Source organism: Colossoma macropomum, unplaced genomic scaffold (assembly GCF_904425465.1).
Source record: "Colossoma macropomum unplaced genomic scaffold, Colossoma_macropomum, whole genome shotgun sequence".
Classification (NCBI taxonomy): domain Eukaryota; kingdom Metazoa; phylum Chordata; class Actinopteri; order Characiformes; family Serrasalmidae; genus Colossoma; species Colossoma macropomum.
In genome coordinates this window covers 32,939,017-32,955,214 of record NW_023494788.1, presented here as the reverse complement: position 1 = coordinate 32,955,214, position 16,198 = coordinate 32,939,017, and the positions used below count along the sequence as shown (strand labels likewise).

General features: G+C 39.2%; 1 protein-coding gene across 1 annotated transcript; it reads left to right on the top strand.

Annotated features, from left to right (window-relative positions):
* Nucleotides 1-1,379: 1,379 nt before the first annotated feature.
* On the top strand, nucleotides 1,380-14,577 carry sh3bgrl (SH3 domain binding glutamate-rich protein like). The gene is made up of 4 exons (XM_036569233.1): nucleotides 1,380-1,617; nucleotides 9,152-9,337; nucleotides 10,680-10,760; nucleotides 13,374-14,577. The coding sequence occupies exons 1-4, from the start codon at nucleotides 1,573-1,575 to the stop codon at nucleotides 13,407-13,409; spliced, it is 348 nt and encodes a 115-aa protein (XP_036425126.1). The 5' UTR covers nucleotides 1,380-1,572; the 3' UTR covers nucleotides 13,410-14,577.
* The last annotated feature ends 1,621 nt before the right edge of the window (nucleotides 14,578-16,198 follow it).

The window sequence follows — 16,198 nt, the reverse complement described above, 5'->3', positions numbered from 1 at the left end:
CCAAGGTTTTTCACAAATATCGCCATTTTATTTACCATCAAAACCCACCAGTAATCCTAAACATGTCTTTTGTGTTTTATATGCAAAGTTTATGATGGTAAAATAGGCATAAATTGGAAAAAAAGGTTTCTTTTCTTTGCCTTACAATACCCTGCATGTATCCCTCCACCATTCCTGGATGGAAATAAAAGGATTGAAATACATTTCAAGGCAAAACTTTATCACAAAGGTAGCATAAAACAATGTGCCAGACATCAAGCAGCAAATATCTAACCACTTCATGTAATAACTCTGTATACGGGAACTTTCAGTGGCCCTTCAGACGTCTGGTTCCTATGACCACCACTGTGAACAATTCTGATTGCTAGTTTCTCTAGGACAGAGCACTCTGAATGACTTTGTTCACATCTCAACCATTTAATGTAGATTTTCTGAAAAATCGGTGGAGTTCCCCTTTAAATTGTATGAGCTCACGGTGGGCACTATGACCATATTTGTCTATATCATGGAAGATTACGCCATATTACATCACAATTGGATATAGTCATTGCTTACAGAGCGTTGAACAGCTGCATACGTCATTAAAGAGAGCATAACTAGTCATATGTAATTGGATTAAGTTCAGTGCAGTATAGGATAAAACAAAATCATCGTATTCATGTCTGACCGCTTCATGTGATAACTTTCTCTGAGGGAGCTTTAGAGGCATTAAACTCTTCAGACGTCTGGTTCCTATCACCACCACTGTAAACAATTCTGACTCTGTAAGTTTCTCTAGAATGTAGTATTTCACACCAAACCACGGTGACGTTGTTTACATCTCAACCATTTTATAATTATGCAGAATTTTTGAAAAATCGGTGGAGTTCCCCTTTAAGTTGGATGAGCTCATGCTGTAGATTAGGCGTGGGCAATATGACGATATTTGATTCCTATTACATCACTATTAGATATTGTCATTTTTATCTGTTCCTACATATCAAATGAAATATCATACTTATTGTGCATCCTGAACATGGTGTTATATTTTTGCCATATCGCCCACCCCTACTGTAGACCATTAAACTTGCACACTTTATTCAAATAAATACAGCCAAAACGTGAAATTGTTTAAATAGTTAGAACTGACAGTTGAATAGCTGTGGCCTCGCCTGTTATTTAGCTATTCAGTCCAACAGTGAAGGTTTAGCCTGCAGTACAGTTCTCTTTGTAGGCTGCAGGCTAGGCTAGGCTACTCCAATGGTTAAGCTAGGGCTTCATAATCGAGGGTATGTTCTCGTCTAGCTTCCATTTTTACATTTAAACTAATTAAATGTATTTTTACACCTTATCGGGTGTACTATTATCGAGTAGAGGAGGGGTAGTATAGAAAGGAGGCGGGGACGAAGTCCATCAAGAGACTGGGAGGACTAAACGGTCTGTGCAGACTTGCAGACTTCTCACGCTGGGAGGCCAGTCCAGTAGCCTACGACTCTTAACGAGGGAAAGTGCACAATCCACCTCGCTGTCATTTCACCACCCTCGAAAGATCACCGGGGATTTTTTTTGCTGTCTCACAAGGATTTGGAGAACATGGTGATCAAAGTTTACATTGCGTCGTCGTCCGGATCAACCTCGGTAAGCGCACTGACAAACGGCTCACATATAAAACCGTGCGAGCACGATGCTAATGACTGATGGACGAACTTTGATCTTTGAACAATTTCCGCGGATTTAAAGCAAGCTGCTAACATGGTGCAGTCCGCTCACGATGTCAAAATGCTGCTTAAAACCTTATCTGAAGGCTGCTGCTTTATGAACTAGCTGCCTCGCTTTATGAACTGGTTACAGGATGTTGCAGAGAGATTCTTCTCGCATTCCTCTCCAGACAGACATAAAGGCTGTGGTAGTGAGAGAAGCAGAGCAGGATGCTGTTCCAGAAGGGATTCCATCTCGGCTAGGCTCACGTAGCTACACCCCTTCCAAGTGGTACATTGCCAGCATAGGAAGTTGAGACATAGCTCTCAGTAAATAACTCTAAATATGGCACTGAAGTGGCAGTTTTTTTCGCGCAGTGATGCAGCCATTTCCTGAGTCTCTGTGTCTGTCAGTGTCACCTAGATTCAAGGCAGAAGTTGAGCTACATGGAAAGAAACTCCTTTTCAGGCATGGCAGTATCATAACGGCATTGAAGCCATATAAAATAGGTTATTATTGCTTAAGGCAGAGATGCTTTCAGACCTTCTTTAATTTGGAGCTTGCCTTAGTTTTTGTCCTTAAAAAGTCAGATACAGATGCTGATGTTTAAGCACAGCTCACTCTTTGGTAATATGCTCCCCAGAGCAACAGTCTGCAGATGTCACTTGGGTTTAGCTGGCTCCTCCTAATTTGGTAAGTTAACTGAAGATGCTATGCTTAGAGGACCCAAGTTATATAACATCAAGGCACACCTTCCAGAGTTCTGACTGAATGCACCTTTGGGAGTTTTGAGAGATCAAATGTCATAATGTGGTCTTGGATAATTAACTTCTAGAAATGTTAAGTGCACTTGTGTGGAATACTTCATATGCTTGCTCTTACACTCATGCTTGTAAGTTTAGGACCATTCCACCATTCTTATTTGTTGTCAGGGTATTGCGTTAGATGGCTAATAGCTGAAAGCTGAGGTTATTTTAAAGCTGTAGGCCTTAACGTCTTCACTCATTCAAGCCTCAATTAGGGAATATTGAAACAGCTCTATAGCAGCCCTATGTTTTTGTTCACTCTTGCTGTGCTTTTCAGATTCATCTAAATATGAACTGCAAAAAACTGGCTCGGTGCTAGTTTTGTGCTTAGGTTTACTCCTCCCTACTTCCTTGTTAGCACAAGTTTCAAAGTGTGATTACACATGGTGTAGAAATGTAGACACAGCAGCATTCAGTGCTCTAAGTTAGGGTTTCAAGCTATTCTTTTGGTTGCTATTCTTATTGTAATAGATGTAGTGCTGGGCTATATATGGACTATAGCTATATATACTGTGATACAGATTTTCAGCGATATTTTAGCTGAAAACAACAGTCCAAAAAGATATGTCAGGTTCATAAGACATTCATTTAACATAGAGTAGCAGCAATCAGGATGCATGGGCTCATTAACTTTATTAATGCTAAATTAGGTATCATTCGCTAACGTGATAATATGACGTCACTTTTTTATCAGTATCGCCAAGCCGTGACATGAAGCATGTTTAATCTGTCCATTGTTTGTCTGCATAGTTGGCTAATATAACTAAAATTAGATAAAATTAAAAAATAATAAAATTAATGACTGAACAGAATTTTTGGTGATGGGGTGGGAGGTTATATAAAAACCTTTTAAATTAAAATTCATTGAAAATGTATCCATATAAACTACAAAAATTACAACATAGTCTGTTTTTCAGGACATTGCCTTATTGCCTTTGTTTCTTTCTCCTTGGGCCTTTGCCATTTAAACAGTTCCCCCAAAAATGGCCTAGCATCAGTGGTGAGACTGTCATCACAAGAGAATAGAGGATAGGTTACCAGTTTGAGTGCATTATGCTGATCGCCTTTTGACTTCTTTTTCCCTGATCCATCCTGTAGGGTTTACAGGCATCATCATATGTTGACTAGGTCTTGTCCAAAGTCTAACCAAAACAAGGCTTGATCCTGTTGCAGTTCAACCACATGTCCCAAGCAATCATTTTACCTAAGAGTGCAACTACTGTCTGCAATCCTAGGTCAGATACTTTTCAGTAACACTTTACTTGAACCCTGCTGCACAACATTGACAAAAACATGCTGTGAATATGTCATGGCACATTTCATATCCTGCCATATGTTGTCAAGACAGATGTCCAGTAATATAACAGGGCCATCACCAGTAACTGTCATATCCTAACCCCTTAAAATTCTAGGCTTATTAAATACTAAGGCCTATTATTCAGTAAGGGCCCTATTATTGGGCCCTGGCCATTTAAGGGATTATGTTTGTGGTCTTGACAGTTAGGCTAACTAAAGTACACTAACTAGCAAGTTACATAAGCTGTCAATGACATCAAATATGACATGATGTTATATTACTGAACAAAATCTGTAATGGCATCATATGACATCTTTAATGACATATTTCTAGCATGGCTATGTCAGTCATATGTAGCAAGGCTCAAGTAAAGAGCTACTTACTTTTCCATATTAAGTTCCATAAGAAGAACTGTGCAATACTAACAGAGAAATAGAGATTTAGACAGCAGGTTAGGTTTTTAGAAACTGGTCTACATAAACATATAAAGCCTTACAAAGTTACTTTTGGTCCTAAGACTGCAGAACATAGCTTGACCTATTTAAAGGTAGAAGAACAAAGGTAGTTCTCTCTTGTTTTCTCTCCCAGTAAACAAAACAACAGTATCAAGCAATGTAAAAGTGGCTTGGTGGCTTATTTTTAAATTGAATCATTGTGTACTACCCATGTGTACTGCCATTGAGGAACACATCATTCGGGCAGCACTTAGAGGCCTTAAAATTGCACAAAAATGTGAAATATGAAATGTTACGTAATGCTGAAGGGAAATTCAGACACTGCAATCCATTTTTTCAGTTTGATTACAGTACTTGAGATTACAGACAAAAGTCAGGGCCATAACAGTGTTTGCCACAGTTTACAGACCTGCTTATCCAACGTTTTTTCTGAAATAAATGGTATTAAGAGGGTTTATAGTGTTTATCCGATCTCTGTTGCAGTTACAGTCTCTAGTTTTCTAGGTAGGCCTTACATTAGATATTGAACATTGCTGTAAGGATTTGATTGCATTAACATTAGTGAGGTATTCAGTGGTAGTCCTTTACTCGAGAGAACCCAGTTACACTGCTCCACAGCCCAGTGTTGGGGAGCTTTATACCCTTCTAGGGAAGAGTACATTTACATTTATGGCATTTAGCAGACACTCTTATCCAGAGTGACTTACAATTTGATAATTTTTACACAGGTAGGCGAAGGTAGTGTTAGGAGTCTTGCCCACGGACTCTTATTGGTATAGTGTAGCTTACACAGGCAGGGGATTGAACCCCAGTCTACAGCGTAGAAGGCAGAGGTGTTACCCACTACACTATACCATATAGTGACCTCAGACTCATCCGCGATTACTGAAGAGCGTCCCATTCAGTCGGCAGTGCTTTTTTATGTAGATGATGTGGTTGTTTGAAAGTGTAAAAATATGGCATCGCTTTGCTACTACATTGTAACTGTGATGCGCCACTGTCAATATGTATTTTTACATAGTCATCACACTTAGTCACTGACAGACAAAGTCACATTCACTAGAAACTAACCAGACAAACGAGTAACCTTCGTGCACTGTAATCTAAATTGTGCCAACAGCTCCTACACTTAAATAATCATCTGATAATAAGTACTGCTTAGAGTGTCGACTGGTTAGGTGCCTTCTGATATTGTCTGCATGGGCTTGTCTGTTCTATAGTCTTCCAATGAGACTTGTTCTGGGCAGGGAATCTGTCTAACAGTTTGAGCACAGTAAATTTGTGCTCAAAGGCACAGCAGAAAGCAGCTGTGGCCTTGGGAGTGAGAGAAACTGGAACGTGGATAGAAAACAATGACCTCACACTAGTCATCCAAAGAAGGTGTGTCTTGTGGGCTGAGGCCCAAGTCCTTTAGTCCTTTATAACTGTCCCACAGCCTTCTCCTTGTATTTGAAAGTAATAATCTTGAAACTTTGCTCTACACTTATATTGTTGAGATAGAAAATGGTGTTAAATCTCTGTCTCTTTTGGTCAGTTGTAAAGCAGAGGTACCATAAACAAACTGGAACAATGGTGCAGCTTATCATTTATTTACTGTGTGAATTGCAGCCTCCACCCATAACTTGAGATCCAAATGGAGTTAAAGATACAGGGAATTTCTCTAGAAGATGAAAACATTTTCTATGGGATTCTCATTATCCTTTTAGCTGGAAACATTACACTGTGGGGGTTGTACCCTCCCAATGGGGCAGATACTCTTGTGACGTAATGGGTTGGTAAACATTTATTGAGGGGCAGCATTTGTAAGGCTCCATGGCACCTATGTAAGCATTTTATGACAACTGACATAAACCTATACAAAATTTTATAAAGGCTTATTCCAATCAGCCACTCTCACCTAAGCCAGTATTATGGAATAAGCCTTTATACATTTCTGTATATGTTTATGTCAGCTTTAATGAAAGGCTTATGTAGCATTGTTTTCACTAAGATGGTTCAGAATTGTCCAGCTAATTTAAAATGTTAAATTCTAATGATTTAGTCCTTCAGTCTGTCCATTGATTTAGCGGCTTAATAGTACAGAGGATCGATACTGCAGGCCATTACAGTGAACTTATTGATATTGATTCAGTCTCACCCCTGTGGCTGTAACAGTAGACTTTGATGAAATAAATCCAGTATATATACCAACTGAGCCCAGTCGACAACATCAGTGCTGTTTACTGTTATCATGCATGCAGTGAGAAATAGCTATAGTAATAAACAAAACAGTGTTCTGTATTCTGTAAGAGCAGTTGCTATTCTCTAGCATTGATGAATCATTAACATCCCAGGTAGTTAGGGCGCTTCACAATGTCTTTGTTTATCATAACAATATTACCTGAGTTATGGCAATGTCTTGAATAGTGCTATTGTAGGGAGTTCTAATCTGGAAGGGCTAAGGTTTGCATTGCGAATATTGTGCTGCGAGTATTGTTTCATTCTTATGCTCATATTTCAGCACCCCCATCACATTTGACTTCCTGCATTCCACACTTTCTGATGAAGAAATGGAAGGAAAATTCTGGAGGTTGTTAATTCCCACCCATGCGCAGGAGCAAGAGGGAACAAGGAGAGGCTTGTCATGTCCAGTAAAAATACACTGTGCTTTTGCACAGTGCTAATTTCAAGAATAGTCATCAAAAAGGGGAGATGGTGTTTGGCTCGTCCACCCTGAAAATTGAATTTAGCTTGGCATCTGTATAATAGGGGTTTTGTGAGTGATTCTGCTCCTAAAGAGTGTCTGAGTTGGAGGGGAAAGTCGCTATCCTCTTACATTCTCTCTGGAGAGCTTGCGCAATGGCTGCCGAGTTAATGCTGCAACCCATTTCCAGGCATTCCATAGCCGTCCAAGGCACAACACAGCTTTTGGCTGGTTTTGCATGTGTGCTCTATGTCTCCAGACAATGATACGTTTAAACTAGCTGGGTTTGCATATAGGCAAATAGTTTTTGCATAAGTCGGTTTGACGTGGCAGACATTTGACACAAGTATCGTCTAGATCAGGGGTGCACAACTTCGGTCCTGGAGGGCTAGTATCCAGCACAGTTTGGTGGCTCCCCTGCTTAAACACACCCACTAAACATGGCAATTAATAGAAGAGTGTAATCAGGTGTGCTTGAGCAGTTAAATTACCTAACTGTGCTGGACACCAGCCCACCAGGACCAGAGTTATGTGCTAGATGATTCATGCTGCAAATGAAGTCAGAGTCCACTTGCATGTGTTCCAGCACTGACTGTAAAGAACCACATTCAACAGGTTTTCCATCATGGACAAAAAATGTTTTGCAAACATTGAAACGGTTCTTTATGTTGTCATAGAACCATTGCCTGTACTAAAGAACCATTGAAGAACTTCAGGCTATACCTGCAATAGAGAGCCATTTACTTACTACCAGATTTTAGTAGATCCTTATTATTCAGTAAATGGTTAAAAGTCACTGTTGAGGTGGCATGAAAACCAAACATGTAGCTCTCCACTGTACTCTCCTGTCTGTCTGTCCTTCTATCTGGTGGTTGTTCAGCATTTGGAAGTTGGCCATGGCTGGCTTCCCCATAGCATGCCTTATTTGGTTTGTGTTTGACTAACTCCCTCCTCCCTTGACTGAGTCCCACTAGATCTCCTGGCTTCCGTCTCTCCTTCTAGGGTCATACTTCCCTCTGGGAACCGCCCACTATAGTCAGAAAAGTCCTAGCACCTTAAAACCCTTACCACATCTGACTTACTGTAGTCTGCAAACCTTTATTTCAAAAAGGTTCTTTTCTGCAGTGATAATAATTACAGCATTCCATTACTGAACAGTTAATCCCAGGTTATTTATGTGATTTGCAGGATGACAAACAGTCTGCATTCTGACACTTTTGAACTTTCAATGCCCTAGTCATTAAAACTAGCAGGCTAGTTTTGGAGCTACAGCTGGCTTTGAACAACATAAGCCGCTGACATCACTCACAATAAATATGCAGTTTTCCTCTCTGTTAAATCCTGAGGAGGCTGGTATGCTGTTTTTGGCAGTTCCTGACAGGGGCTTCAAATTTCAGAGGCGATGCAGATTGACTGTAATGCAGTCACATTTTTGTGTGATCATGATGATATTTTAGAATTCAGATAACCACGTTTCTGTGTTTTCTGCAGAAAGGTTAAATTATGCTTTTGATTTATTTCTTTTTATTATTCAAAGAACTTTCTGCAGAAGACATAACTCACTTTAACAGATTGTTTAGTGTGAGTGTTTGCATGTATCAGCACTTTTTTCATACCTCATGGACATATGGCTTGTGAGTTTTGCATTTGCTTTAAACCGCTAAATAAACTACTACACAAAAACTGTTACATCTCCTGGATGTTTGATAAAGTGGGAAAAAATTAGGTTAAATTTTATGTTTTTAATATGATGAGTTTCATTCCAGACCACTTTGCAAATTTTCTTTTCATGATATACATTGTTGGGAGTGGGCTTTACATATACAAGAAATATCAATGCTATCTTATGATTAATACCACTTTTATTAGATGAATAAAAAGGAGTTTTTCATTGTACGGCAATTGTTTCAAAGCTTGTGTTTAAAATTGTTACAAATTGATATACAGCATATATTTTGAGGTGTTCGTTGTACTGTATGTCTGTATTTTACATACTGTAAGTAACCAGAGTTGTTTGAGGAAGTTAAAAAGTAAACAAAACCAAAACTAAGAACCATTTCCTCTGTCTAACAGTGCATGCATTCAGTTGTGATGATCCCTGCAAGTCCTTTCACAAAGGAATGTCTTGTTCTGAAAATGGTGGGGGGGGGCACTGAGGTCAGTCACCCATTTTGATAAGAGCATCCGCTTAGTGTCATTGGCTCAATCCTCTATCGTGTGTCTTTCCTCTTAGATCAAGAAACAGCAGCAGGACGTTATGGGGTTCCTGGCGGCGAATAAGATCGAGTTTGAGGAGTGTGACATTGCGGCCAATGAGGAGAACAGGAAATGGATGCGAGAAAATGTACCTGAAGACTCCAGGCCAGCCACAGGGAACCCTCTCCCACCACAGATTTTCAACGAGGAAAGATACTGTGGGGTCAGTTTTAAATCCCTGATAAGAAAAGACTGTAAATGACAGATGATTTGATGGTTGTTCATATGTTTACTGTCCTCAAAGGCTATTTCCATGAAATGGGCATTAAGGTTGCACAAAGAACATGACATGACACACAGATAGATTTCACTACATGCATCACAAATGAGACAGCAGCACTGTTCCTCTCTAATGGGGGGGGGGTGGCCCAGTCTTTTGAAAAGCAGAGTGACTTAACCACTCTTCTACAGGGCCAGTTACAAATTACGCTTGCGCAACTCAAAATCTACTCTGTTATTAATTACTAACCTGTAAAATGACTTTTGACGCGATGATTATTCTTACTCTCTGAGTTGTGCGATATTTGTGTGAAGCTGTAATGGCCACTATCACAACAAACCTGTATCACCATAGGGAGCTTTACACAGAAATTCAATATATTTTGTTTTTGTAGGCCTATATAGAAATTAAATTATACATTTATTCATTTTTGGAGGTTCACATAGAAAAAGCTGTTCAGGAAATGCATTTTAACAGCACAACATTGGGTATGCAATTGCGATGCAAGTTGCTACACTAGCTATTAGTAATGTATTTGCACTTTCCTCTATAATTCATTTGCACTTTCCACTATAATGAACTGGGCTTTTGTAATGTACTATTCACTTAAAGGCAAGGCTAGTCAGATTTCCCTTACACACACCAAAAAAAGAGTCTCTACTTTATACACACCCAGTCAGAGACACACTATTTTAATTATACTCATGACGTCCAATAGTTCTATAGAACATGCCCATATCATGCAGCACTACTGCACATTAATAATTATGGTCTGGAGAAACAACAGTCTAGTGTTGCGTCTTCCCTCCCATTCACCCACTCCAAATTCTTCCTCTGTGTTGTGATGCAATTGCATAGACTCCTGACAAGGCTTGAATGCATCCAAGCTTGTTTCAGCAAATGAAAAACAAGCAGTACAGACAAAGAAAGCACTAGCTTTAGGACAAATACAGCTGGAGCAGGAGGCTGGGAAAAGACCTGCTCTTTGCTTTTGCTTCATTTTGTGTGTGTGAGATTACAGCATGCAGTTCCACTGCTTTAAGAGCACAGATCACATACACAAACGCATACACAAACGCATACACACACCTACCCACACATACATAATCTCAAGTGTATCAGTTTTCTGGGCTTGTCTGTGCCTCAGCCAGCAACACAAAGCTTGCATACCACATTCAGTATGCCTTGCTGTGCTTGTCTGACTTAAGCTTTGAAAATGTATTCTGTGAATGAATCATGCCCTCAAAATAAAATTCTGTGATTTCTTCTCTTCCCCCACATACAGAACTATCAGGCCTTCTTTGATGCTCGAGAAGACAACGCTGTGTATGCGTTTCTAGGCTTGACTGCTCCCCCAGGTTCAAAGGTATGCATTTTAAAAACAAATATAGACTCCTGAAAAAAGTCTCTTTATTCCCACCTTGCATATTATTAATGTTCTTGCTTGCTGGAATGTGACTGTGAGCGAATAACAATAATGGCACTGAGTCCAGCCGCCCTATCGGATTTGGCAGGCCGGGTGCCTGCCCCCGCTGGGCTGGTACAATGCTGTGGAGTAATGGCCCTGTCCAGCCCCCATCAGCCCCAGCGTTAATTAAGCTGCTGCCCCTTCCTAAAGGCCAGCAGCATGCCTCAGTGGGTCCAGAATCCTGTCTGATGAGCCCCGGCTACGTTCCAAACGCCCTGCTTACTGTGGCTGTACAACACTCCTTAAGCATTATTGTGACATCGGGCTTTACAATGCTGATATCATAGAAGGGTGTACTGCAATCAAGGCATTTACATGACCCAACAAACATAAATTGTTTTGGCCAAACATAATGCAGTCCAATCCGATTGACACATTAAATGTTCAATATCATGTTTTCAGTTCATTAAAATGTACATTGTATCTCTGAAATGGTATGGAGAAATATGGATGGATGGAGAAATGGATTGTTATGACAGTGACTGTCCATATTGTTCAGCCCTACTGCTTACTCTCCCCTGCTAACTACTGGAGGGACCTGGAGGCTGATAATTACTGTTTAGAGCAAGTGCTCACTGCTGAGCTCAGAATATGAGCTAAAGGGTGAGTTTAGCCTCCATTCTGATCGGATTCACAGGCAGAATCCCCTGTTTCCGCTCTCTAGCCCTCCCTAGCCACCTACTAGGGAACTGAAATGGGTGTGGCAGAATTCTCAGAATACTCAGAATACAAGCCCCTTCACTGCTCAGATTTGATTTAATATACTTCAGCATCAACCACCATGAAGAAGCTTTTTCAACCATGTGGGTACATCTACACAGAGTTGCCTGCACTTATTGGTCATTTTATCAGGTACACCAACCAAATAATAATAATCAGTTGCTGCACAATTTATCAGTCCCCTGTACCCGATCCATCAATGGATGGACCACCATAGGAACACCATCAGATATTGTGGACCTTTTACAGCACAGCAGTGACACTAACATGGTAGTGGTATGTTAGGATGATGCACTGGTGGGTCATTATCTGGACAGGGGGACAGAGTGTGTCTGAAGTGTTGTTGAAGTTAAAAACATCCTATAATTTATTTGTTTTAGTCAGTATTCTTATCATGTTTAGTGATACATAAATTCTTTACTCACATGCATTATGCATGTGTGGCCTTGTGTTTTTTTCCAAATATGTTAAACTCAGGAAATAACCAGAAAATGTGGGCTAAAATTTGCAGGAAAATGTCATATTTAAGATTGTTTCCTGCAGAGGATGTGTTAACTTAGAACATCAACCAAACATAGGGTTCAAACTTTACATATGACTTGATATATGTTTTTACATAACATATAATCAGTCTTTCATTCAGATTTTAAAAATATAAATGCCCAAATTTTGTCACTGGTGTGATCAGAACACTTTAAAAAGTTTTCAGTGTTTTTGTTTATTTTCAGTTGACTACTTTTTGGGTCAAAAGATTGACCGAATCAAACTGCAATAACTTCTGCCTGTTACGAGTGTTGAATTTTCCAAATCCCCAATATTTATTCAAAATAATTTCATAAATAAAACTGCTAAGTGCTAAATTATTATTTTTATCATTTTTAAGCAAGACCATTTTACCTAAATGTGTCAGCAATTTTGAGATCTGTCTGTACCACTGCTGGTGTTACCAATGGTGTTAAACAGGGTCAGACTTTCACATTTGGTTAACTCCATTAACCATTATACACATTAAAGACCAACAGCCTAATCTGCCCATGTACTGGAGTTACAGTTTAGTAGATTTTTCCTTTATTTAATGAATAAAGATCTACCACAAAAGTATGTAAGTAAAAAAATCCTTGAATCTGTTTAATTCTATCATTTTAATGAAAGACTGAGACATAAGAATAATATTCCATATAAAAGCATGTAAATGCTGTATTTGTTACATCTTTGCATTCAAAGTATTTGTATTTCAATAACATTTCATTTAATAAAAACTTTCATGCAATAACACCAGTGACATACGCACTAGAATTGTTTTTTTAATTTAAATATCTAAAAATGCATTGCACATCAACCTCTTTTCTCATTAAAAGTGTTAACAGATAATATTGGAAAATATTATAAGATATTTAGTTTTAAGATTTTTTCCGCTCATTCCAAATGCCAACCTTTTCAGACAATGACCCTGGTACAAATATGACAGTGACATTGCTAATAAACTGGCAAGCTGGTTGAAAAAACAGCTGTATGGAAGTTTTGAGCACCACACTGCAGCATTCATGTCTTTTTTTGGAAAAAATGAAAGAAAAAAAAATTATGTTGTGGATGATGTAATTTCATTTCAGTCTTTGCCTGCATGAAATACTAGTTTAAGAAACTTTCCATTTATGTAACTCATATTGGCAGAAAGCAGTCCTGCCAAAGCACATACTGGTAGCTCTGAGGTAAACAGAAGTAAATCTTTAACTTCTCATTCTTCACATTGTTTGACCAGAAATGTTATCTGTGTTTTTTTTCTCTCCTCAGGAAGCAGAGGCTCAAGCCAGAAAAGAGCAGCAGTAGTCCACAGCATCTTCCGTCACCCTGTATGTCTCCATGACTGCAGCCAGACTCCAGTGCTTTCCCCCTTCGCTTACAGCAATCACAAATAAAACTACCTGTTATCTCCTTTTACTCCCATCAGCATTCCACCGCCATCATTTTTGGCATTGTTATCCCCTCCAAATTGGATATTTTTATCCAGCCTGCTCCTACACGTCTTAAAGACAACACGAATGATTTACGACAGTGGATTACATATTCTTGTTAGTTATTAGAATTACGTGCGTGATGTCCTAGCACAATTCAGTTGTTAAGCATACATTCGTGTGGTGGTATTTGTTTATGAAGTGCCATTTGCAAGCAACTAATCAGTGCCTGCATTGCAACATACACAATGCACTTAGAATTCATCTAAATTTTCACTATTAATTCACGTCTTTAAAAAAATCCATATTAAAGAATGTTAAAGGGCTATAAGTAATAGTTATGTCTTGTGCTTTCTTAATTGTTTCGCTCTGGTCTCATAGAGTCTAGTGCTGTAGTCTTAAGTCTGCTCTCATTTTGTACTGTTTGTTTTTATTTTTTGATACACTAAATAGAAATTTCCTTTAAGGCTTTTTCAGTAATACTACAAATAACCCAAATTATAATGCAGTATTACATAGTAAGTTATGGCTCTTGATGGCCTTTGAGTTGGAAGGATGACTTCTGCAGCGGTCTATATTAAGAAAATGTTTAGGGTTTATTATATACAAATAACTAAGCCACTGCTTTTGTTTCTTTACACAATAATTTACTATATGTATTTACAATATGAGGTAATTTTAAAGTATGCTACTTTTCCTATGAAGTGGCAAGGTAACCTCATTAAAAGCAATTACCTTCTGTTAAATTATAATCGGCTAGTTTTCTTATTGAGCCACAAAATGACATTTCCACATAGTAGAACAGTTCTTATATATAATTGGTTAACAGAAGCTTCCAGTGGCTACCCTTTAATCACTGTTTTTAAAAAAAGTAATAAACGGAAAAAACATTACTTAGTGTACCTTTAATTCTTTCTTCGGAGTGTCTTGATAGTGTACATTGGTTTTCTTTTTTATGAACAAATAGGAAGGGTCATGCCAAAAAAGCGGAAAGAACTGTATTATTGAAGGGAGCAGGAAAATAAAACATTGTTTCATTAAAATGTTTCTTCCCGTTTCTTGTCAGATGCTGTCACATTATACAAATGAACTTTTTGGGGAAGAACCGTCTGAGCCAACTTCCCGTCTACAGGAAATGCTGTGAACAAATTCCAGAGAAATGGTGATTATCAAAGGAATACAACAAAATTGAACAAAACATAATGTTTTGAACATAATGTTAAGGCTTAGAGAGCCGTCCAACCAATTATAACCTGATATTGTAGTTTAGATGTAAAATAATAATTGATGAAAGTTAGGATGTCAGGAACGTGTTTTGTGATAAGCTTAAAGGGCTCATATCCTACATCTTGTGTTTTCTTTCTGTGAGGTCCACTTATGACATTTGTGTAGTTTTATGTGCCATAATTCATTTTTACACAATCATTTACCAATCTCACTTCATCCCTTGGAATGAAACAGGCTGTTTTTGTTAATGTGCCTTTTCTCTTATCTGATTGGCTGCCCTAAATTGAGCCTTACTCAAAAAGTAATCCAGACTGAAAAACTCCTTATAAATCCAATGCAAATGGGCGGGGCTAAACGGTTGTAGGCTGAATACGTCACTGAATGACATCAAAGAAACAATGAATTTAAAGTATAGGCAGATACACACCAGTGAGCCAAAAGATTATGACCGAATATGCTGTTTGTCGCGTGCCACCAAAACAGCTCCGACCCACTGAGGCATGGTCTCTACGAGACCTCTGAGGGTGCCCTGTGGTAACTGGCACGAAGATGTTAGCAGCAGATCCTTTAAGTCCTGTAAGTTGCGAGATGGAGCAGCAGCAGATTGGACTTCTTGCTTCAGCACGTCCCACAGGTGCTTGATCGGATTGAGATCTGGGGAATTTGGAGGCCAGGGCAACACCCTGAACTCTTCATCATGTTCCTCAAACCAGTCCCAAACAACGTGTGCAGTGTGGCAGAGCACATCATCCTGCTGAAAGAGTCCATTGCTATCAGGGAATACCATTGCCCTGAAGTGGTGTACCTGGACTGCAACAATGTTTAGGTAGGTGGCAGGGTCAAATTGATGTCCACATGGATGCACAGACCCAGTGTTTCGCAATGCTAAGGGCATCACTTTCCCTCCACCAGCTTGTCTTCTTCCCTCACAGTGCATCCTGGTGCCATCACTTCCCCAGGTAAAAAGTACACACATAACTAGCCATCCACGTGATGTGAAAAAAACAGGACTCATCGGACCAGGCATGCTTCTTCCATTGTTCCAAAGTCCAGTTCTGATGCTCGTATGCTCATTATAGGAGCTTTTAATCGTGGACATGGGTTAGCATGGGCACTCTGACCGGTCTGTGGCTACGCAGCCCCATATGCATGTGTGCTGTAACCATTAAAAATTTCTGTGACTTGTGCCAAAGTTGCCCTTCTGTCAGTTCAGACCAGATGAGATATCCTTTGTTACCCTTATGCATCAATGAGCTTTGGCTGCCCAGCAACCTGTTGCCTGGTGGTGGTTTGTCCCTCCTCGGACCACTGTCGGTGGCAGGTAAGTAATGATGCCTGAATACTCAATACACTGTCCTAAATGTATTCAGTGATGTATTCCATTACAATACATGAAAAGTAACATATACAGAAGACATTTAGAATACATTTACAAAC